Here is a 25511-nt window from a genome sequence, read left to right as displayed (position 1 = left end):
ATACGTAAATAGTAATCAACTGTTCTTGTAGCCCTCAAGATTTGGCAAAATTGAAGTATCCAAAAAGAGACATTATCCAGTAATTTGATCAGAGAGAGAGAGAGAGAGGTGAGGAGATGGAGAGAGAGAGAGAGAGACGAGAGCAGAGAATTGAGGAGGAGGAGAGAGAGGAGAGAGAGAGGGGGAGGGAGAGAGAGCGAGAGAGAGTCTTGGCAACAATGGTCTTGGGGATTGACGTAACGTTTATTTTCTGAACAGATAGGACAGAGAAGTGTTCGTTTCATTAAACGGCCTCTGACTCATGCCAGTAAATGTTTTGTTGATACTAATATATAAGCCTATTTAAAGATACGTTTACTTTAATTAGTCTATATGATACGTAAATAGTAATCAACTATTCTTGTAGCCCTCAAGATTTGGCAAAATCACTCCAGGTTGTACATAAAACTTCAAGAATGTAGTGTCACCAGAGGATTACAATAGTTTTTACCTTCAAGAACCAGCATTTTTTTATGAAAATAACTCCAGGTTGTACATAAAACTACAGGAAACAACATGTAGTGTAACCAAAGGATTACAAGTAAGGTTTTTATAACTTTTTATTAGTTTAAGACATTTTTCCAACGTCGTTCCGGCTTACGACTATTTTCGGGTTACAACGCGTCTTAAGACGGAACCCCCGTCATAACCTGGGGACTGCATGTACTGTGTTCAGCCACAGGAGAAGCTAGCTCACTCCTATCCACTGACGAACGTCCGGGTGCGTCATGGCTGTCCAAGCCTACTACAGCTGCATTTTTTATCTCTGATGGCCGCCAATGGCTCGATCGCGAATAGTCAGTAGGAGAACGAGACAGCCTAACTCCTTCTCTGCTCGCAGATCTAGAGCGAGAATCCCGCCTATATCTCCAAGATGAAGGCTCTCTCGAAACCAAGCTAATTTCCTCTCTATCTCTATTAATATCGTCTCCAACGACCGTCGGGGAATTCAGCCTTGATCTCTCATCGAATCGAACAACGCCTTCCACCAACATATCAGAAGAGGTTACCAACTCTTTATTATTTGACCTTTTAATGGGAGCTCTCTCATCCTTTCTATGTATTTTAAAAGGTCTTACAGGCAAAACTGGTATCTGTTCTTTATTCCTTGTTGAACTCTTCCCACTCATCGTTGATTTTACTAACGGCAGTGTAGTCTCTCTTAGACTCTTCTAGTCTCTGCTGGCATCTCCGCATTGGCCACTATCCCAGCGACCGGCGATGTTTGTGCTCATTCGGACGCCTGTAAACGGCTTCGTTCGTTGGCGTTAAGCTTACCAGCCACTGTCTTTACTTTGCTGCTGACTGAGATGTGACAGTCCGCCTCGAAGATGAAGAAGAATTCACTCTTCTCTTCTTGGCCCGAGGATCAGTCACGAAGTCCCGTATCCTCCAACGCTTGACTGGTACACGCAGTGACGTCATCGAACTTTGCGATGACGCTGAGCTAGAGGAAGAAGACAAAGAAGAAGACGGTTCACGTCTTTTCTTTTTGTCTTTCTTAACTATCTTCTCCTCTAGATCTTGTAATTTCTTCATGACTATGTACCAACAAGTCAGAAAGCGTATTTGGCTCAGGAGGCAACGAAGTAGATATAGAAGCAGTAGGCTGTGACATCATCGCGTCTCCCATGTCAGTGTGTGACGCAGGTTGTGACGTCACAAATCTTGTAGGGAGAGACTGAGCGGCTGCTGCTGGCAGCCCTGCGTGTGCTGCAAAACTACCTCCAACGTTCCGCATCGCCGGAAACATTGATGTTGTTATCGTTCCCGTGGCATTAGCTCCCATAAAGTACAGGCCAGGGGGATGAGGAACATTCAACGTTGTCGGGCCCTGATAGAATCGCAATGCCATATAATGAGACAGCAACCCCTCCAAGGTTGGTATGTCTGGTAGGCCTAACGCCGACCACGTTCCTTCTATTCTCTGCGCATCAGGAGCCGACACCTGGAACAAAGATGGCGATGCTCCCCCTCTCCCTGCCGGGAATGACGAAGCGTAATTATGCATAAAATTGCCCAAAACCCCTCCTGGCGTTTCCAATAACGAATCGCTAGAAGAAACTGAAGGAGTATGGGAAATATCAAAAGCAGGCGATGAAACAGTCTGGTGTATTGCCAATACAAAAGAAACCGACGACGCTTGGTCATCCAAAGATGGCGTCACCTCCTTTCTCTTGTACTGGCCTTCTCATAAAACTTCCTCCACTGTCCCACCGACCAACCACAACAAACTGAACAAGGATTAGTAATAGTACATACGTTTTCTCTGCACCTACTACATGTTGGATGCCGATCTGTAGACACCGAAGTTAAAAATCTTGAACAAGGAAACCTACTCACTCCAGGGCATTTCCTTTGTCTCTTCCGAGAACCCGAAGAAATTTCCGTTGGTGAAGCAAATTCTCCATCTCACAATGTACACACACCTATCAGATCACACCCACACTGAGAACACCCAGAGAAAGAAAAATTAAAGTGAAAAAATGAATGAAATCAGGCAAACTAAAACCAGCTTTAAAACAGATAGAAAGTAATCACGTCCTATCTTAAAGGCGGTAGGAAAGTAACTGTCGGGTCATGGGACGCCGAGGGCATTCTGGGTACTACGTGCCCCATGACCTAGTATAGATGCCAATAGTCCCTGGATCTCAAGTTTAATTTTAATTCTACTGGTTTCCAGCTTGGCGCTAGTATTATCCTAATGTTAAGACCGACGGTTTGTTTCGTATATGAACAAGTAACTATTTGCAGAGACACTGCAAAGGCTCACTGGCAAACTAGACAAGCATGACACAGGTAATCATATATGAAACAGGAATTGCTAATTGCTGTAAATCATATCTTGTAATTAATAATTGATGACAGCCCACAGAAAGTAAAGGCAAGAAAGATTAATTTTTGCAAACCTTTCAAGTTGTAACATTAAAATACTGAAAATATAATGAGCTCAACAACAAAGCACTTGTTTTACTCTCAAACTCTGACCCTCTAGTCCTATGGCTTATTTTCATATAGACACTGTTCTTCAGTTTCTGGGGCATTTTATGCAAAATATTTGAAGTTTTGTTGAAACTACAAATAAAAAAAAAAATTCTCTAACCAATACAGACCTTTTTCTGACTCATACCTGTACACAAATTAATAAGTTCAAATGACTAAATTCATAACAAAGAAGATCAACAAAAAGATGTATTACTGACAGATACTCACCCATAATTTACAATATCATCTGTATCACTCGCAGAGTCCTCTAAATCTTCTTCAACTCTTTGGATAACTCCTCCAGGTCCGTAATACACAGTTCCAAGCTGTAAGTTCAAAAGGTGTGTGGTAAAAAATAACACAAGACATAAGAATCAATTCAAAACAAAGAACAACCATGTTAAGATATTGCAATACAAGGAGAAAAAATATGTAAATACCCTATGTACCAAGATTCCAATTCTTCCTGCGCAATTTTAACAGTAATCTAGTACTAACCATTTCTCCTTCAACTCATCAACACCTTAAATAATAAATGCAGATACAACTGCACTGAATTTTCAATATATGTAGTTCATGATTTCTCTACAAAAAATATTAGGAAGTACAAAAATCTAGACCAGAGCTAATTAATTTGCTCTCACAATGCTGGCCCAAAGGATTTATCTTTATTAGTTAATTAATACAGCCAAGTCTAGATTTTATTTACTATTAAGAATTACAACTTTTAAAAATCTAATCTAATCTAATAAATGGTTTAACTGAAAATGATGGAAATTCATACAAAAATGTTCAACTGTCACTTTTACTTTATTCAGTACGTACATATATTAAAGAAGAAAGTAAATGTGTCGGTGAATTGTGATGCGTCAGCTTTCTTGGCCTTCTTCGAAATGAAGGAATTGATGATTATGCATTGTGAGGACGGAGACCTGTACAACCAGTTGCATAGGTACATGCATTTGTGCGTGTAATGATGGGTCCAATTGCCCGACACTTGGGGAGAAAAGACACACTCTCCTGAGACAAGGATGAGGACGGTTCGGAGGACACAAGGTGTTGAAAAAACCCATCGAAGATGGGTCCCATATCCTTATTCTAGAGAATGGGATTCTCTAAAGACTTGACTATTGAAAATGTAGTGATTGACAATTTGGGAGTTTGGAGGTGATTACTTAGTCTAATTCAGGAGAATAGAATTACAATTTACAGTTTTTTTTGTGGGTCAGACTTAGTTCTAACATGACATCTTTCAGTCACTTTATTCATATTAACCCTTAAACGCCGGAGCGGTAAAAAAAAAATGTCTCCCGTGTGCCGGAAGTGTTTCAGAGTGAGAGCGGAAGCGGAAAAATTATTTTTTCAAAAAATCACAGCGCGCTTAGTTTTTAAGATTAAGAGTTCATTTTTGGCTCCTTTTTTTGCCATTGGCTGAAGTTTAGTATGCAACCATCAGAAATGAAAAAAATTATCATTATCATATATAAATAATGCGATATATGATAGCGCAAAAACGAAATTTCATATATAATTGAATTCAAATCGCGCTGTGCGCAAAACGGTTAAAGGTAACGAGTTACTTTTTTTTTCGTTGTAATGTACACTAAATTGCGATCATTTTGGTATATAACACATTGTAAAACAATAAAAGCAACACAGAGAAAATATTATCACAAAATAATGCATGAATTCGTAACGCACGTACGTAAACAAATATTTTTTTCAAAAATTCACCATAAATCTAAATATTGTCCTAGAGACTTCCAATTTCTTTCAAAATGAAGAAAAATGATTGAATATTACTATACTGTAAGAATATTAGCTTACAAATGCAGTTTTTGACCATATCTGACTAGGTAAAGTTGACCGAATGTAGAATTTTTTATATATATATTTTTTTATATGCAATTATTTCGGAAATAAGAAAAGCTACAACCTTCAAATACTTTTCGTTTTATTCTACATGAAATTGCACACATTTTCATATATAAAACTCTATGAAATGCCTAATATGAAATGGAGCAAATATTCCGAGAATGGAACATACGCATTTCGGAGATTTGTGGCGGAGAATCCGCGCGCGGAGGGAAGGAAAGATTTTTTTTTAAATTCACCATAAATCTAAATATTGTTGCTAGAGACTTTGAATTTGTTTCAAGATGAAGATAAATGATCTGAATATTACTAGACTGTAAGAGTTTTTAGCTTATAATTGCGTTTTTCGACTATTTCGGTAGAGTCAAAGTTGACCGAACGTGGTTTTTTTTCTATTTATCGTGATTTATATGCAAAAATATTTAAAAAATGAGAAAAGCTACAACCTTCAATTATTTTTTGTTGTATTTTACATGAAATTGCGCACATTTTCATATATAAAACTTTATGTAACGGCTAATTCAAAATGGTGCAAATATTACCACAATCGCACGTATGATTTTTTTCGGAAGAGTTACCACGCGGACGTAAAGAAAATGTTATTTTTTTCATAAATTCACCATAAATCAAAATATTGTGCCAGAGACTTCCAATTTGTTGCAAACTGAAGGTAAATGCTTGAATATTACTAGAATATAAGCAGTTTAGCTTACAATTGCGTTTTTTGACCATTTCGGTAGAGTCAAAGTTGACCGAAGGTTGAAAATTTGTCACTTATCATTTTTAATATGAAAATATTTCAAAATTGATAAAAGCTACAACCATGGGTTGTTTTTAGTTGTATTGTGCATGAAATTGCGCACATTTTCATATATAAAACTTTATGTAACGGCTAATTTAAAATGGTGCAAACATTACCACAATCGCATGTATGATTTTTTCGGAAGAGTTACCGCGCGGACGTAAGGAAAATGTTTTTTCATAAATTCACCATAAATCGAAATATTGTGCTAGAGACTTCCAATTAGTTGCAAAATTAATTTAAATGATTGAATATTACTAAAATATTAGCGTTTTAGCTTACAATTGCGTTTTTCGACCATTTCGATAGAGTCAAAGTTGACCGAAGGTTGAAATTTTGGCACTTATCGTTATTTATATGAAAATATCTCAAAACTGATAAAAGCTACAATCATGAATATTTTTTGTTGTATTCTTCATAAAAATGCGCACATTTTCATATATAATACTCCATGTAACGGCTAATTTAAAATGGTACAAAAATTATGTCAGTGACGAAATAATTTCCGAGATGTGTCACAGATACTTTTTAGTGCGGCAAGAAAGAAATTCGCGCTTGCGCGCCTGCGTAACGATTGTAAATAAAACAATACCTTGATCCGTGAACTCCCAGCATCCCCCAAGGCGCGTGATTCAAGAGTTTTTGGCTGTAGGCCTAAAAGTATTTTTCCACGAATTTTTAAAAAACTTTTGTATGTCGACGTAAAATACGTCCAGTCGGCACCCGAGAGACAAAAAATGTCGACGTAAAATACGTCCAGTCGGCGTTTAAGGGTTATGTTCATCCAGTTGGGGAAATAAATAGCTTATTTTTGGATTTACGAAGATTCAGTAGCTTAGCTTGATATCGTTTGCACAGGGAGACAGCCAGCAACTGAAAGATAAGAGTTGCCTCCTGTTTAGTTTTGATTAACCAGTGCCTTCCGATTAAAAAGCTTTTTATAGGCTGTAGGTACGCTTCCGAAGAGACTAATGCTAGTTTAGGCATATAATTTTGGGGAGGAAAAGTGTTATAATTACGTCACAGGCAACTCAGGGTTTCTTTGCTGATTCAAAGGTTTTAGCGTTCAAGACAGTCTCTCTCTCTCTCTCTCTCTCTCTCTCTCTCTGCATCACAGTCAGATAGTGTAGCTAGATAGTGCTTGGTGAAAACTGGTGTTCCGAAGTTTTGGGGATTAAAGTTTAATTTTTTGGCATATTAAAGTGTTTACTGGGTGTGGTGAATAAGTCACGCACATTTGCAATGCGTATACAAGTTTGGGTTCCGGTCATATGAAGATGTGAGTGTGATTTCATCTTCTTTTTTTTTCTTTTCATTGGTGATTAATTTGCTCAAAGTGTATTTTTGTTTTGATCTCTCTCGAGATTCGACGGACATTGGGGGGTTTGTAATAACATGAGTGAGGATTTTTTGGGGTTATTGTGAGTTACGCCCTGAAGAGAGAGAGAGAGAGAGAGAGAGAGAGAGAGAGAGAGAGAGAGAGAGAGAGAGAGAGAGAGAGAGCAAATACCAATTCAAAGGGATTCACACTCAATATTATTTGAAGACTAGTACTATATATTATTTCACCATAAAATGCAGTAATGCCCTGAATGGTATACTGTATACATAAACTTCTATGCCAAACAGAGGGCGAGAGTTACCACTATGACATGCGTATCTCACGTGGCGAGAGAGAGAGAGAGAGAGAGAGAGAGAGAGAGAGGAGAGAGAGAGAGAGAGAGTGTGTGCGGGTGCGAGTCGCACTTGCAGGGAAGTCACAGGATATTTCCTTAACAGCGAGATGGTGACCACGTTTACTTCAGTAGAAAACATCGAATCTACAGTTTCGCGATAAGGGGGTGTTGGATACACTTACGAGGGCCGCAGACGCTGAATAATGGCGCATGTTGAGTTGTTTAGAGATGGCTTATGGTGCTTACCGTCGTGTCTACAACTCGTCAACGAAGGTGTTTATGAAACACTTACATGGAAACCATGAGGCAGTTCGAGTTCCACCTACAGTGGAGACTGTTACAATTCCACCATTGGAGGATAGTAACGAGGATGAGTTTTTCTTCAACGAACATTAAACAATTCCAGTGACTGTGGTTATGCTAGCCGTCACACTGATCACAATTTGTGCATTAGGAGTTCTTAAACTTCTGTGCATCCCGTTGAGAAGCTAGATAAACTAATATCTAACCACTCAGAACCTGAGTGGTGTACAATGATATATGGGATAACATTGTATAGGGAACCAAAGAGAAACTTTGACTGTCCAGTAAAAAAACCAAGACACTAGGGTTTGTATTACTCCCGACTCCTCCTTGGCCAGGAGCGGAGCCTATGCTACCAAATAATGGGTAAGATATTGTATATTGCACAAACACACTTCCAGTATGACTACCTCACTCACCTGTATCAGACCAGTCCAGCAAATGACGTGTCTATTCCTTAAACCGCCCGAAGGAAGAAGGAAAGGTACAAGAGAGAGAAGGAGACCAGCCAACTCACTCATTCTCTCATCCACACAATCATCTTAAGTAAGATACAAAGGTGCCCCGTTAAGGGCAATTATGAGTTACACAACCTGTTGGGCAGCCACCACAGGACCCAGGGAAAACGTGCCCATAGATTTGTGGGCAACATCCTTAACATAGAAGGAAGTCAACGTGGACTGGCGTAACCAAGTACCAGCGCTCAGCACTCTATGTACAACCAAGTTCTTTTTGGAAGCCAGAGAGGGACCAATACCCCTAACATCATGTGCTCTAGCCTGCACAGACGTGGTGGTGGAATCATCAAGAGTCAAGTTTGCCTGTCTGATGGCTTCCCATATCCAAAAAGAGATAGTATTCTTAGACACCTCTTTCTTTGTACAGCCTGTACTAACAAAAAGTCTGCAGCAGCCTGGTCTAAGGTGCCGAGTTTTTTTAAGACAGCAACGCAGGGCCCGGACAGGGCACAACAAAAGCTCTTGAGCATCACCACCCACAAAGTCAGTCAGTGATGGAATGGAAAACGAAGCGAACCTGTCATCATGCATCGTGGGATTTTGGGTCTTGGCCACGAATTCCGGGACAAATTCGAATGACACTGACTTCCAACCCCTGGTGTGCTTCACTTCATAACTCAGACCGTGGAGCTCTCCTACCCTCTTGGAAGATGCCAAAGCTAAAAGGAAAACTGTCTTGAGCGTCAGGTTCCTGTCAGATGAGCGACGCAAGGGCTCATATGGACTCTTAGTTAAGCTCTTAAGCACCAAGGAAACATCCCACGTTGGAGGCTTGAGCTCTCTAGGAGAACTCGACTGCTCAAATCCCTTAACTAGCAGGGAAAGTTCCCATGAAGAGGAGATGTCGATACCCTTCAGGCGTAACACCAAACTCAGTGCCGCCCTGTAGCCTCTAATAGCAGAAACGGACAAACGTTTCTCGTCTCTGAATAGAGGTTATGAGTGGAGAAAAACCCCGTTTACGACACCAATCACAGTAGATTGCCCATTTCCCTTGGTAAACTGTGGAGGTTGACTTCCTAAGACTGCTGGACATGTGCCCAGCTGATCTCTGAGAAAAGGCTCTCTCTCGGAGGAGATAGTTGATAGCCTCGAACCGTGAAGAGACAGGGATTCTACTGTCAGCCCCATGCAGAAAGGTTCCACCTACTGGTGGAACCTTTCTGCATGGGGCTGACACAGGAGATGCCGCCAAGGGGGAATCTCCCTCAGAATCTCTGACAACAACGACAGCAGATCTGGAAACCATTCCGCCTGAGGGCACCGACGGGCTACCAAAGTAATTCTGAGACCCTGTGAATTCATCAGCCTGTTCAGAACCTGACGGATCAAACAAAACGGAGGGAAGGCATACACCTCCAGGTTGTCCCAGGGATGTTGGAATGCATCTTCTGCCAATGCTAAGGGATCTGGAACCACTGAACAGAACACCTCCAGCTTCCTGTTGGAAAAGCTTGTCTGCCACCACTTGATGAAGGGACCACTACACTCTGTGCCTAGGATCTGATCCTGGCGACTGAGTTTGTCTGCAACCACGTTCCGTTTCCCTGGGACATACCTGGCTGAGAGCTCTACCGAATTGCTGATTGCCCACTGGTGAAGCTCGACGGTCAATGCACAATGTTGCTGAGAAACCAGGCCTCCCTGTTTGTTCATGTAGGCTACCACCGTGGTGTTGTCCGACATGAGAACGACAGAGTGACCCTCTACCATCCCCCGAAACTCCTTCAGACCCAGGAAAGCCGCCTTCAACTCCAAGACGTTGATATGTTGCTGCTTGTCCTCCAAACGCCTGAAGCAATGAGGCCGCCTAAGTGCGCGCCCCAACCTGCAGGGGAGGCGTCCGAGAACAGAAGGGAGTCCGGAGGGAGAGAACGCAGAGGGACGCCCTTCAAAAGATTCTGGTTATCCAACCACCAACGAAGGTCTTCCCTCACTTCCAAAGACAGTGGAACCATAAACAGGGGAGAGTCCCCCACCGGAGACCAGAATTCCCCCAGTCTCCATTACAGAGACCAAAGATGAAGACGCCCATGAGGGACCAGCTTCTCCAGGGAAGATAGCACTCCCAGAAGAACCTGCCACTGATGAGCTGACTGATGCGACTTTGACAGGAAGTTGCGTGCTACAGCCCGCAACGTCTCCAATCTCTCATCCGACGGGAAAATTCTTACCACTGTCGTATCGATGACCATGCCCAGGTAGAGAATCCTTTGAGTGTGTACGAGGTTCAACTTTTCCTGGTTGACTAATATGCCCAGGTCCAGACAGAACCGAAGTAGACAATTCCTGTCTTGCAGCAGCTTTTCCCTGGAAACTGCCAAGACTAACCAATTGTCGAGGTACCTCAGCAAACGGATCCCCTGAGCATGGGCCCAACTTGACACAAGTGAGAAGACCCTTGTGAACACTTGAGGGGCTGTCGTCAGCCCGAAGCACAAGACTTTGAACTCGAAAATCTTGTCCACCAAAGAGAAGCAAAGGAACTTCCTGGACGTAGGATGAACAGGGATTTGGAAGTATGCGTCCCTCAAGTCTATCGACAGCATGAAGACGCCTTCCCTCAAGGCTGCCAACACAAAGCGCGGGGTCTCCATCTTGAACCGTGTCTTCCTGATGAAGCGATTCAAGGTGGATAAGTCAATCACAGGCCTCCATCCTCCCGATACCTTGGGCACCAAGAAGATGTCTGTAAAACCCCGGGGACGGACGCACTACTTCCTCTATCGCATCCTTGTCTAGCATTTTCTGCACTTCCTCCCGAAGAGCCAAGAACTTCAGAGAATTTACTTTATTTGACAGACATCTCTCTGACCATGTAGGGGTGCAAGGACAAAGTAGGCACGACAGAAACTGACCAAGGTAGATAATATAGCCATATGAGTCACTTTCAAGCAACTTTATGTATGATAGTCCACTCAAGTACAAAGTCTGACAGAAACCCCTTCAATGTGAAGAGGGATTTGCAAAACGAACGCAACAGCCACATTGAAGGATTGACAAACAGATAATCTCCCCCTTCATGTGTATCTATGTATGATGGTCTATAGCTTTGTACCAAGTTTGATGTGAATACTATCACCCAATTTAGCGCCTTACCTTTTAGTCAGTAATGTACTCGCTGCTTTGTTACTGAGGGTACTTTCTTGTATTCAGTAATTTCATTAATTTTGATCCTGGGAATTTCTGTTGATCTACTGTGTTTTAAGTAATTTTCTCATATGAGATTCCTAAATGTTTACCATAAGGTTTTTCAGTTACTGAATTCCAGTAATTTTCTTATTCTATTATCCTGCAGTATCTTTTTGCCAATGTTCACTATACAAACTTAACAGAATAATTGTTCCTTCAGTTTTCCTTAGGGTTTATTAGCCTCTTGCTATTCATATGCAGTAAACTTTTGTCATGTACATTTTTCATGTACATTTTTGTACTATCTAATCCTGAGTAACAGTTACCTTCTGTTCTCTGTAATGTACAAACACTACTTTTTGCCATTTGTAATATCAAGACATTTTCTAGCATTGTGATTGGTTCCTCTCTCTTCCTAGTGCTTGTTTTTGCAGAAGTACAATAAATTCAATCATGTTACAAAGTAAAATCAATTCAATCATGTTACAATGTACTTGTGTAGAATAAGAAAAAAAATTTTTTTAGCTACTAGTCTTCCCTGGATAAACATCAACATCAGATTTGTCCTTTGTGTGGGGACCAATAGTGATCATTGCATATATATGACTTTTGCAGTGTGTGTGGGCTATTCCACACATTAGTGGTTTCTTCCAAATCAGGAGGCAGAGTACAAACACCATATGCCCAAGGGCAGTAATTGTTCTTCTGACTTCCACATCATATCATGCTACCTCCTCATGTCAAGCACTTGGAATAAATTTATCTCTGGTCTCAACTCTCATCATCTTATCAGATAAAGCCTTACCTCCTTTGAAGTAGTAAAGTATTCTCTTCCTAAAGTGCTCTCCCTGTTGCTACAGAGAAGGATTTTCCAGTAAATTTGCCATTTCCTACTTCATTCAAGATTTACATCATCTCACTTCTGCCTTTTTCAGTGACTGCACCCATTTTTCAATCAACAACCACCTTTTATCTCTGCATTCTATGACCTCAATAGTTTCTGCCCACAACTACGTGAAAGGATGAATCACTGTTATGGGATGGTTTGGAAAAAATGGAAAATTGATTGTTAAAAGTGTATCATTCAGTAGTATTAGGAGGAAAGAAGCACTAGACAAATAGTGTGAAAGGAGTGATGAAAAGGGTGAACTTTTACATCTGGCATGCATGAGAGTTCATTCAAAACATAGGTGAATGGCGCATGTGCATAGGGTATCTGACATGTTGCTGGTAAGTTTTCTGTGTAGGTGTATAAAATGGCTGTTATGCAATTTCGCTTTACAAATGGTTCGAATATCAAACAGCAGTTAAAATAAAAATGTAATGACTGTCTTTTTTATCCCTAGAATCAATCCCTTGGCTTCGTGTTAAAAAAATATATTAAGATGCAAACCTTTTAATAGAGCAGGTTACAATTGTTAACCGTAAAAAAATTACAATCCTTTCTCCGTTATGAAATAAATATCTTTTGCACTCAAAAACAAAAACCCCCAAAAACTTTCTAGGAGCTAATGATCACAATTTTCTTTTCAACAAAAATACTTACCAATTACATTACAAATGAAGTTTTAAACTGTCACTAGAATGACCCACTTTGAAATTACACCACATATTACAAGGAAAAATAGGCCAGCACTTCATGAGCCAACATACTCAATTCAAGAAATCTGATTAAACTACTTATCAACAAAAAAATATAAAATATACAAGGTAAACTTACAGGAATGTTGGAATGTGTGGGTGTACCAACAGGAGACTGTGCTGGGGATGGAGGGCCACGTCCCCAATTAGAGGCTCTAAGTTCAACCACGGAGAGAAGAAGTGAACGAGTACCTTGAGATATGGCTGCAGTCATTGCAACATCTTTAAGGTTGCATATAACCTCATCCATTTCTGTTCTACTTCCAGCATCTAACGAACTACCTGTAAACTAAAATTCCATTCTAATTAATTACAACAAAAAGAAGAATTTAAATATTCCCATAAAACCTGTTTTTCATCATCAACATCTGAACAAATAGAACAGTCCTCAGACAGGACCAGGTACTTGTCTCTTAGGACAAATGTAACCACAATTGGGTAATCAAATTTAAAGTATACATAAATATCATTAGGTATACATTTTAAGCTCTCTTTAGTGCCAAAATATGACAAACTTGAGCTTCAATAAGACTCAAATTTTCTCAAACAATAATTCACTTTAAAAAATATAATAAACTGCCTTACTAAGCCATCAATGGTACAGTATACAAAAATGGTGCACAAATCAGATACAAACTATTAAGGGGGCCGGCTGGAACCCCTATATATGGGGGTATAGGGCAAAAAATGCAGTCATGAAAAAATTCATGGAGCTTCATATGGCAAGTGAGAATATGTATACGAAATATTTCGTCAAAATTCCTTACTTTCATAGTTACAGGGTAATTAGTAAACATAACTCAATAAGCCTAAAACATTCATCCGTACAAGAAAATGCAATATTTCTTCTGTTATCGTAAATTTTTATAATTATTGTCAAAGAAATTGTGAGAAATGGCATCTGTAGAGATTCCGTGGGCCGCAGAGGGGATTATCAACTGTTCAACCATGATCAGTGTGAGCACAGACTTCATGTAGTCTACCCGAGTTCACCTCTGACATTCGCTTGCTTTTACATTTGCTTATCTATGTTTCGGCAAGAATTTCATCATGCCAATGAGGAAAAGACAAGGAAAACATCTTGCTAACATAAAGACGAAGAAAATTTGCTCTAATATGATTACAGAATATCTTAATATATGCGATATTAGCGTAGTTAGTGAAGAGAGAGAGAGAGGGAGGGTTGCGTAGTAAGTAAACGCCCCCATCTTGCCCGAAGCACACGTCACACTGTCCCCCAGGCTACGATCTTTGAGCAAAGGGATCTTAATTTATGATAAATAACATAGTTTTGGTTTATTAATACCCAAAAAGGAATATGAAATTCATAATTCATGAATTATTAACATTGTCTTTGTAAAAAGAGAGTACAACTTCGAATTTCACCTCTTGACACTCTCTTGCATTTACGTTTGTTTATTTTTGTTTCGGCAAGAATTTCATCATGCCAAAAACGGAAAATACTAGGAAAACATCTAGCTAACATACAGAAGAAGAAAATTCGCCGTAATAAGCCGAGTTAGTGATGGAGAGAGAGAGAGTTGCATAGGAAGGAGTGCCCCGTCTTGCCTGACGCAGTGCCCAAGCTACGATATATGAGCAAAGGGATCATCATTTATGATTAAATTATGATAAATAAAATAGTTTTGGTTTATTAATAAACAAAAAAAAAATATACATTCATAATAATCATTATTTATTAACATAGTCGTTATAAAAATAAGAAGAAAAACTTTGAACGCCCGTATCTTAAAACTTTAGTTATTGACCTTAGTTTTAAAGCTATAACATTGGAATTTGGTATATAACTCAGAAAGACGTTATAGAACAATCAAATGAAGCCCTTTTTTTCAATTTTTGTTTCGTCTTTTTTTATAAATTTTGTTTTCCTAATTTTATAGGGTTTATTTTTTTACCATAATGAAAAATTCATATGTAGCAAAAAAATGACTTTTAGGAAAAAAACTCCTCATTTGATATATTAAATATCAAGGGAGGAGATGGCATTTGAAAAAGGCAAAAATCATATGCGGTTTGGAGATGTCCCAAGTCACCTTATTAAGTGATATGAATATCAAAGTCCTGTCCTTAAAGAATGGCATTAGCCGGCCGGCCCCCTTAAAAGGGCCAGGGGTGTAACAAAATGAAGGTTACTTAATGGGCATCTCTTATACTTGAAAGAGCAAGAACATCACCATAGTATATTTTTGGTCAGTTAGCTCCTTGCATTCTAAAGATAAGATAGGCTTAAGGCATCACTTTGTACCTTACACAAAAATATTTGTTCGTGATTCAACCAATAACTATGCAATCAGTAACTATTAAATGCAACCATCGTGTAAGTGCATAACCTTTTCATTATTCAAAACCATCCAGTTCCTAAAAATAAGTGGTAAATCACTAGAGATAGAAAAATTAGTCCATACGACATTAAAAATCCCAATCCAAATTATATAATTCAATTCAAACTAAGAATGAATTTTAATAATAAAAAACCACACCTCTTGTCAAAATGCTATACATGAAAATCATAAAAGCCATGGAATACTCACTCTATCTACCTCAATTTTTATATAATTACAATATCTAGATTAAGCTGGTTCCATCACTAAGTAAAAACTATGATTTATTCTTGAGTCAATTAATCAAACAATACCCTTACTCTGTGTAAACAACTCTAGTCACACCCACTTAAGAGATCTCACAAAAACAAATACCCATTGCAGAGGTCCAGCTCACACTCACTCCACTGGCCTGGATGGCAGGCTAGCATCAATAGACCTGTGGGGAGTGTACTTCCACGTCCCAATTCACCAACTTAGAAGGAAGTTTCTGCATTTCACGCGTAGGGGCCACAAATTACAATTTTTGGTCCTTTGTTTTGGTCTGTGTACTACATTCCTTCAAGTCTTGGGCAGAACTCTGGCACCTATGGCTGCCTGGTCTCATCTGGCCCTCAGCCTTTGCTGGTATCTGGACTACAGGCTGGTACTGGCTTCTTCAAGAGTGGGAATAAATAAACAACATGGCAACATAGTTCTGGACATGTACCAGATGTTAGGACTGCAACATGGTGCAGTCTGACACAGCCCCTTCCAAATAGAAATTATATCCAAGTATGCATATGCAGATCACAACTGCCCACAGTCTAGGTCAGGCATTTGGGGGAATAGGTTTGTTGCCTCCAAGAGACTATGCAAGTTTTTTTTTCCACTACCCCTAAAGTTGAAGTCTTCCAAGTCTTGGCAGGTGCTGATAGGTCATCTGGTGTTGCTAGAGCAGCAGGTTCCTCACAGTTGAATCCTGATTGATCAACAAAGAGAAAATGTTTCACCTTCATTGGTGAATCTGCCAAAGGGTGTCATTGATTCATCAGTCCAAACTCAAGTTTCTGAAGTTTTCAGATGATCACTTATTAGATGCACAAGCATAGGGCATATGATAAGAGGAGGATAGACACATAAAAAAACCCAGAAATATGTGCAGTCTTCTTAGGTCTCAAAGCATCTGCGACTGTTTTGTCAGGTTAATGTGTAGGTATCATGGCCATCAACAATTCCACCAGTGTACCAGTGAAATCATGGAGGAACAGGTATGAAGGCTCTTTGTCTGCAGACTGAAAATTTATGCTTAGCCAGAAATATACAAGGTCACCTTTGTGTCAAGATTCATTTCCCGATTTCACAGCATTTTGGTGAATGCTCTCAGCAGGGCTCCAGATAATTCCTTCTTGGAAGTTTACAAAGCTTTTTAGCAAGATCACATTTTTGAAATGATGGGTAAGTACCAGTCACATTCACTTGAGCACTCTTCTGTCTAGCACAAATAACTCATCATTCCTTCACAAACAAAATATGATTTCTATTTTACCAGCTTAGACATACCTATTAAGTAATAAAATTATGATGCAAGTCATCCATGCCATACAAGTTGAGCATCTGAGTACAGGTAGTGGGTCCTTTCTTCTTGCAAGATGTTTTAAGTTGACGTGACTGGAGCTAATCACACAGTGTAAGGTTATCTTATCATTACATAATGGGTGTGCAGAAAATAGTCAAAGATCTATTAGCTGTATATTACGATTCCTGCAGCAACAATATTAATAAGATTCACGATGGTGGACCATCACTTATAGCACTGTAAAACATGCTACTACCTTGAAAATTTCCAATCCGTTTTCACTTCACAACTCTATTTCATTGTTACGAAGCTATTTCTTCATTAAATTTCTTAGATTTTGACCAAAACTATTAATTCCTGTAAAAAAAAAAACCTTATGCTGGCCATATTCTTTTTTCCCCTTCTCACCAAAATTAGCAATGTGACTCAATGGGTCCACTTAATTGCTCTGTAACAATAAAAATATTCAGTGGTCAAGTATCTTACTCATTTAGCAAAAGCTAAAATACTACCCAACTACTATTACATTAGAATTTACTTCATAACTCATTATGGAATCAACAGACTACTTCTCTTTCTTAAGTGTGAAAAATAAACTAATTCTTCCTCCTAAGTGTGAAAAATAACTCACTTTTCATCATTTTCGGGTTACCCAAGTGTACGGCCATAAATATAAAAATATTCTCTCCCAGTTCTATAGTTTCAGGATGATCACTTCCAAGCGGTCGAACAACAGCCAATGAGAAAGAGCCACAATTTTTTTTTCACCCCATAAGGCAACATGCACCAACATTTCCTCAAGTCAATTTGTTTCAGAGTTCAAGATATAAATCATCTAAAACCCCAACTTTTAAAAAGACAATCAATAAAATTAGATGTTTCTAAATTCTTGCTTCTGAGATCCATTTTTCTAAGTTTCCATAACAAATTGCCCTTACACTACATTTAGCTACTTACCTTTAAAACCTGTGCAACACATTTAAGATTGACATCTGTGGGCTGAGCAAGAAGGGATCTCAAAAGTTGGCAAAGTGCTTGTCTGAGAATCTCTAAGGGTTGTGAAGTGGGAGTTACTAGCTGTGTGAAAAGCTCAGCAAGGAACAATGTAAAACCTGTTACTCTTGTTGGTTCAGAGTGTAGATATACATCACGAACATTGAATTCTTCATGACACCTGTAAAAAATAAAAAATAAAAAATAAATGTGTTTGCAACATATCAAGACCTGATGCAAATAAAATACATACAGCAACATTACAATTAAGATATTTGAAAATCCAAAATAAGAATACCATTTAAAAACCATACTCTACCTCTGAAGAAGTAAACTCTTAAACGTTGGCCCATTATACGACTGTGTTACATGCTTAGCAAGATGCTGACATAATCTTGCACCACTATAACGGAAATTGACTTCACCAACGCCCTGTAAAAAAAAACTCATGTTAGACACAAAATCCACACTAATAGTACAAGAAATGGAACATTATATAAGCTTCAGTGCAATGAGGACATGAGAGAGTTCTTAAACCAAACAGGAAGACAGTCGGTAAGAAAAATTAAAGATAATTATAACATCCAACTCTCAAACTGTTATTTCACACTCTCAAGACACTAGTAAAAATAAAGTGATCACTGTTTGGTGCAAGTTGCTAAATCATTTTAATTTGAAAGACAGCAACCTCTTTCTTTTCTTGGCATTGGAAAACCACCATCCAGACGTGGGATGGGGCAAAAATATCTCATCACTTTTATCTATTCAAGAAATCCATGAAAAAACTTCAAAATGACAAATTTTTAACCAATTTGTATTTTTCATAACTAACAAACCTGAAGTCTTAACATTAGGATAATACTAGCGCTAAGCTGGAAACCAGTAGAATTCAAAATATTTCCGGTAGAATTAAAAATAAACTTGTGAGATCCAGGGACTATTGGCAGATATCTATACCAGGTCACGGGGTATGTAGTACCCAGAATGCCCTTGGCATCCCGTGACCTGACAGTTACTCTTCCAACCCAGTTAACCTTTAAAAGCCGAAGCGGTACTTTAACCCCTTCGCCACTGGCCTGCTGCATTGCTGCCAATGCTTGCATACCGCATGAGACCCCCTGTCGACCGCGAGTATCAATCATTACTTGCTCCCACTAAATTTTATGCTATTCATATTTTTCCTTCATATTCTTATGTGAAAACATTGTGTGTACGGATATCAATGAATATTTTTTACCCCATTGTCAAAAAATTACAAAAAATATAGTAAGAATATCGGAAAAAATAGGAATATTTAGTGGAAAAAGTTATTGCAGAAGTAGGAACTGTTATAAAGTAGTAGAAATAGTAGTAAAGTAATCGAAATAAAGTAGCAGAAAAGTAGTAAAGTAGTAGTAAAATAGTAGTAGTGGTAATAGCAGTACTAGTTTTCTTACTGAAACAGTTATTCCTAGGTTTCATACAGAAACAGCGTATACATCAATGAATGTTTAGGCAGCTGGTAATAATAATAAAACAGTAATAATAGTAATAATAATAATAATAATAATGATAATAAAAGCAACAGCATCTCGTGACTAATACGTATATACATATGGGGCAGTTTATTCAGCCCCATTATCATCAGCAAGCTATAAAAACACATCTCATCACGAGTAACAGGCCTCCATAGAAGTCCTTTCACCTTACGCTTTCCTGTTGAATGAAAGTACTACTCTGCCCGAGCACTGATCCATTCACACAATTTGTCAATTACATCACCACAAAAAAGGAGAAAAAAATGCATCACGTAAGCAGATGAAATCTGGTGTGTAAGCAGGAATCCCATTGCCACCCTCCGTGAATCAGGGGGGGCTGGGTCTGGGCGCAAGTCACAAGAAGGATCAGTTATGAACCGCCAGCCTTCATCGACAAGAGGTTCAATGTCTTCGAAACACTCGTTGTCACTGTCAACCTCTAAGAAATGATCACTATAATCATCATCTGATAGATTTGGCAGGTACTCAGACCCTGACTCTGAAACACTATCATCTGACATGATACTGAAAAAAAAAAAAACATAACATAACTGCAATCAAAAGGGAAAAAGATTTAGAATTCAAATCTACATGGTTTACGGACAAAATCGTAATCATCCTTCTCAGATAATAGCCTGAGGCGCACTGGTATATGTTGGCCAGTACCCCTCCTAATATCCCATATGAAAATGACGTCACGACGTCCATCGGACGCTCATTGGTTAGAATGAATTGTGGGTGGAGCTTCAGCACCTCTCTCGTACACAATACTGTGTCTGGAAACCATCCAAGCTAAAGAAAACGCTTTGCTTTTCGAGGAGGGATGAAAGACGTACACACGTACGTCCTGGTCTTTTATTACTGTACCGCAAAAGACGTACATGTGTACGTCCCAGTGCTGAAGGGGTTAAAAATTGTCTCCCGTATGCCGGCGGCGTTCGCGAGCGGGCGCCGAAGCAGAAATTTGTTTTTTTTCAAAAAAATCACAGCACGCTTAGTTTTCAAGATTAAGAGATCATTTTTGGCTCCTTTTTTATCATTGCCTGAAGTTTAGTATGCAACCATCAATCATATTGGGATATATGTATATGACAGCGTGAAAAAAAATTTCATATATAATTGTATACAAATCGCACTGTGAGCAAAACGGTTAAAGCTAACGAGTTAATTTTTTTCGTTGTATTGTACACTAAATTGCGATCATTTTGGTATATAACACATTGTAAAACAATCAAGGCAACAGAGAGAAAATATTACCACAAAATGATGCATGAATTCGTAACACTTAGACGTAAAAAAAAAAAGCCGTTTTCAAAAATTCACCATAAATCGAAATATTGTGCTAGAGACTTCCCGTTTGTTGCAAAATGAAGGTATAATTTATTGAATATTATTAGACTGAAAGTGTTGTAGCTTACAATTGCAGATTTCGACCATTTCGGTCGAGTTGAAGTTGACCGAAGGAAGAATTTTTTCTATTTATCGTTACTTATATAAAAATATTTCAAAACTGATAAAAGCTACAACCATAGGTTGTTTTTTGTTGTATTCTACATATAAAAACTTTATGTAATGGCTAATTTAAAATGGTGCAAACATTACGACAATCAGAAGTTTACTTCATAAATTCACCATAAATCGAAATATTGTGCAAGGGACTTCCAATTTGTTGCAAAATGAAGGTAAATGATTGAATATTACTAAAATGTAAGAGTTTTAGCTTACAATTGCGTTTTTTTACCATTTCGGTCGAGTTAAAGTTGACCGAAGGTTGATATTTTGGCACATCGTTATTTATATGAAAATATTTCAAAACTGATAAAAGCTACAACCATGGGTTGTTTTTAGTTGTATTCTAAATGAAATTGCGCACATTTCCATATATAAAACTTTATGTAATGGCTAATTTAAAATGGTGCAAACATTACGATAATCGGACGAAAAAATTTATGATTTTTTCAGAAGTTACCGCGCGGATGTAAGGAAAAAGTTTACTTCATATATTCACCATAAATCGAATTGTTGTGCTAGAGACTTCCAATTTGTTGCAAAATGAAGGTAAATGATTGAATATTAATAGAATATAAGAGTTTTAGCTTACAATTGCATTTGTCGACCATTTCGGTAGAGTCAAAGTTGACCGAAGGTTGAAATTTTGACACTTATCGTTATTTATATGAAAATATTTCAAATCTGATAAAAGCTACAACCATGAGTTGTTTTTTGTTGTATTCTACATTAAATTGTGCACATTTTTATATATAATACTCCATGTAACTGCTAATATAAAATAGGCAAAAATTATGTCAAAGTGACGAAATAATTTCTGAAATGTGTCGCTGATACTTTTTAGTGCAAGAAGAAAGAAATTCGCGCTTGTGCGCCTGGATAACGATTGTAAACAAAACAACGCCTTGATCCATAAGCTCCCAGCATCCCCCAAGGCGCGTGATTCAAAAGTTTTTGCCTAGTAGGCCTATAACTCTTTTTCCACGAATTTAAAAAAAAACTTTTTTATATCTATGTACCATACGTCCAATCGGTACCCAACAGACAATTTATATCGACGTTTAATACGTCCAATCAGCGTTAAGGGGATCGGCTGCCTAAAAAACCCCAAAAATATGAAACATATTCGATTTGCTGAAAAAAATTCTATGGCTTCGTAGAGCATTCAAGAATGTGTCCACAAAGTATTATGCTGAAATTCGCCTTACTTTTCTAGTTATGGCCTGAAATGTAACAATAACTTTATACCCACAAAACACCAGTAGCGCAAATGATTTAGTCTGGTATAGTTTTTGTGATATATGTTACGAAAACTTCCTTTGAAATGAAATATATAATGTCAATAATAGCCCAATTGGTACCTTCTTAGTTATTCCTAGACAAGACAAAGCACGCATCATGAGTCATGAGGCTCAGCACGTGGCCACAGGCCAACAGTTGCCTATAAAACTTGCACGTTATAAGGTCGCATTTTTTCACGCTCGCTAGCCTTGACTGAACTCTGTGTTTTCTACAGTGTTTTTAGTTTTTCACCATGCCTAAAAGGTCCAAGACTTCACTTCATGCCTCTAGAATGCGGAAAAGCTAATTGGATATGCCCATCGAAGAAGTAGAACAGAGAATTCAAGAAACTAGTGCCATAGAGGGGAATGAAGCGACGACGGGAGAGAGAGAGGCCGCGCAACAAATGGCGCACAGTATGATCTCTGCTGACCAGAGACCAACCACATCCACCCCTAATCGTCTCTTTATTCGTTCATCACTGCTAAAGGGCAATGATATTTTAGAAGAAGAAAGCAGTAGATCGGAAGCTGATATTATCAACAATAGTGAACATAAAATGATAATAATAAGTGAAGCAAGACTTGAAAAATTACTTGAATCACAAATACCGAACTGTGGATGCAAAGTAATTCCGAGGATCCATTTGGCAAGGGATGGATTTGATACACTAGTAAAAAAGAACCCGCAAAATGCCCACCAATTTCTACAGAAGGAAGGAAGGCACCAATTTACAAAACCAATGTGGCAGTAATCTATCATTCTTTGTTGGAAGATTATGGATTCGCGGGACTGAAGAGATTACAAGGAACACTTGGTATAAAACCAATGGGAAATAGCAAGTATTTACGCCATCTTAGATATCTTTACGATAAAATGGATACATATTTGCATATGAAACAAGGGAAAATCTTTGAAAATATAAGAACATACTACAGGAAATATATGGGAATTGTGCCTGATGAAAATGGAATACTCAATATTGACGTATCCTACGATGGGACATGGATGAAAAGAGGCCATGTTTCTAATGTAGGTATGGGAGTCATAACAGAAGTGTGCACAGGATATGTGATAGACTTTGAAGTGATGAACAAAGTTTGCAAAGCATGTGCCGCTAAAACGACTGAACTAAAAGAAATGAAAATAACAGAAGAAGATTTCAACATGTGGAGAACCCTTCATGATGAAGATTGTAATATAAACTATGAAGGTACATCAGGAGGGATGGAAACAGAAGGCGCCATAAGGATGTTTTCAAGGTCGCAAGATTTGGGATTCCGCTACGCCACCTTTGTTGGAGACGGAGATTCCAGCGCTTATAATAGTGTTTTAGCAATGAACGGTGGAAATGGACCGTATGAAAATTTAAAAGTGGCGAAAGTAGAATGCATCAACCATGTAAAGAAAAGAATGACTAACAGAATGAAGAGACTAAGAGAAGATGAAAAAGAAGAGAGAGTAACAAGAACTGGAAAAAGAAGAAAATTTAATGCTCTAAGTTGAAAGAATAAATTGTTGGATACAAACATTAGCATAATGACTAATTAATATGGCAGGGCAATCCACCGTAATATTAGTAAATCATGGATTGATATGAAGAAGGATATAATGGCATCATTCAACCATATATTCAGTTCCAAAGAAAATCAACGTCATGGACTTTGTCCAAAAGGGGAAGATTCTTGGTGCTATTTTCAGCGCAGCATAGCAATGGGTAAAGAAAGACAGAAAATAGAGTTCAAGAGATCTTCAACAGTTATCAATTTAGATGCTGAGAGTGAAAGGAAAATAAAGGCTGTGTATGAAGCACTGTCTGAGAAAGAATTGCTTGAACGCTGTGTTCGCGGTCTTACACAAAACGCGAATGAAAGTTTTCATTCAAAAATTTGGAACAGAGCACACAAGACTAAGTTTGCTGTAACACAAAGAGTAAAGTTTGTAGCACAAACAACTGTGCTTGACCATAACTTTGGATACAGAAACGCAACACTCTTCCAAGAATTTGGCATATCGTCTGCTCTTCAACGAAACCTAGAACTTCAAGATAAAGAAAGAAGAAGATTGAGTGCCAGAAAGAAGAAATTCCCAGAAAGAAAGAAAATACACAAGAAAATTCAAGAATATGAAGCCGGAGGATTTTAAATAACCACATAACCTGGCGACAATGAGTAGTGTAGGCAACTATGATAGCCCTGTACCCCTTTACAGCAGATACAGACATATGCCTTTCTGTCCTGAGATATATCAGAAAATCTGCTAACTGCTGAATAGTGGTTCCGAATGGAGACAAGTTCCCTCTACAACACCAATCACAGTATGCTGACCATTTTCCTTGGTGGACCGCTGCATATGACCTTCAGATATTTCCTGCCATCAGTGTTGCTGCTTTCTGAGAAAAGCCTCTTGCTTGCAGGAGATACTTGACAGTCACCATCCGTGAATTGATAGGGACTTCGCTGACTGGTGATACCTCTCCACGTGCGGCTGACATAGTAGGTTGTTCCACGGAGGTAACTCTCTCGGCACATATATTACGAGTTCCAACATATCTGGAAACCAATCTGCCTTCGGCCATAAAGGCACTACCAGAATCATTTTGAGGTTCTGAGACCGCATTAGCTGTTCAGAACCTGACGGATAAGACAAAATGGAGGAAATGTGTAAACGTCCAGATTGTCCCATGGGTGTTGTAGCGCATCTTCTGCTACTGCCTCTACGTCTGGGACTACTGAACAATACACTTCCAACTTTTTGTTGTACCTGGTTGAGATTAGGTCTATGATCGGCCTTTCCCACAATATGAGCATTCTGTCCGCTACCTGTTGATGCAAGGACCACTCAGTTCCCAGGATCTGATCCCTCCGTCTCAACTTGTCGGCCACTATGTTTCTTTTTCCTGGAATGTATCTGGCCCTGATGTCTACTAAGTTCTCTACAGCCCACTGATGAAGTTGAACTGTCATCATTTGCAACTGCCGAGATATGAGGCCTCCTTGCTTGTTTACGTAAGCTACTACTGTGGTGTTGTCTGACGTCAATACCACTGATTGCCCCTTTACCCTTTCCCGGAATTCCTAAAGTGCCAGAAACACTGCTTTTAACTCCAACACGTATATATGGAGTTCTCTGTCCGCGCAACCCCATTTTGCTGAAATCATCAGTTCCTCCATGTGGGCTCCCCAACCTTCAAGTGATGCATCTGAGAAAAGCAAGAGGGCCGGAGAGGGTTGCTGAAGGGAAACTCCCACTGTCAGATTGTTGTCCTGCACCAACCACAGTAGGTCTTTCCTCACCTATGTCGACAAGGGAATTTGCTCGTATGGGTGATCTACCATTG

The 25511-nt window shown here is 38.8% G+C and overlaps 1 protein-coding gene across 2 annotated transcripts in view; it reads right to left on the bottom strand.

Annotated features, from left to right (window-relative positions):
- LOC135223047 (polyadenylate-binding protein-interacting protein 1-like) overlaps positions 1-25511 on the bottom strand; it is a 122419-nt gene that overhangs the window by 22076 nt on the left and 74832 nt on the right. For both annotated transcript variants that reach the window (XM_064261558.1, XM_064261563.1), the window contains exons 5-8: positions 18184-18296; positions 17829-18045; positions 13051-13260; positions 3253-3350 (exon numbers count right to left, since the gene is read on the bottom strand). In XM_064261558.1, coding sequence (XP_064117628.1) covers positions 3253-3350; positions 13051-13260; positions 17829-18045; positions 18184-18296 — 638 coding nt within the window. The remainder of the gene's footprint in view (positions 1-3252; positions 3351-13050; positions 13261-17828; positions 18046-18183; positions 18297-25511) is intronic.

The sequence above is a fragment of the Macrobrachium nipponense genome, chromosome 20 (assembly GCF_015104395.2).
Source record: "Macrobrachium nipponense isolate FS-2020 chromosome 20, ASM1510439v2, whole genome shotgun sequence".
NCBI lineage: Eukaryota > Metazoa > Arthropoda > Malacostraca > Decapoda > Palaemonidae > Macrobrachium > Macrobrachium nipponense.
Note: the sequence above shows the minus strand (reverse complement) of the source record. Positions and strands in the feature narration are given on the sequence as shown.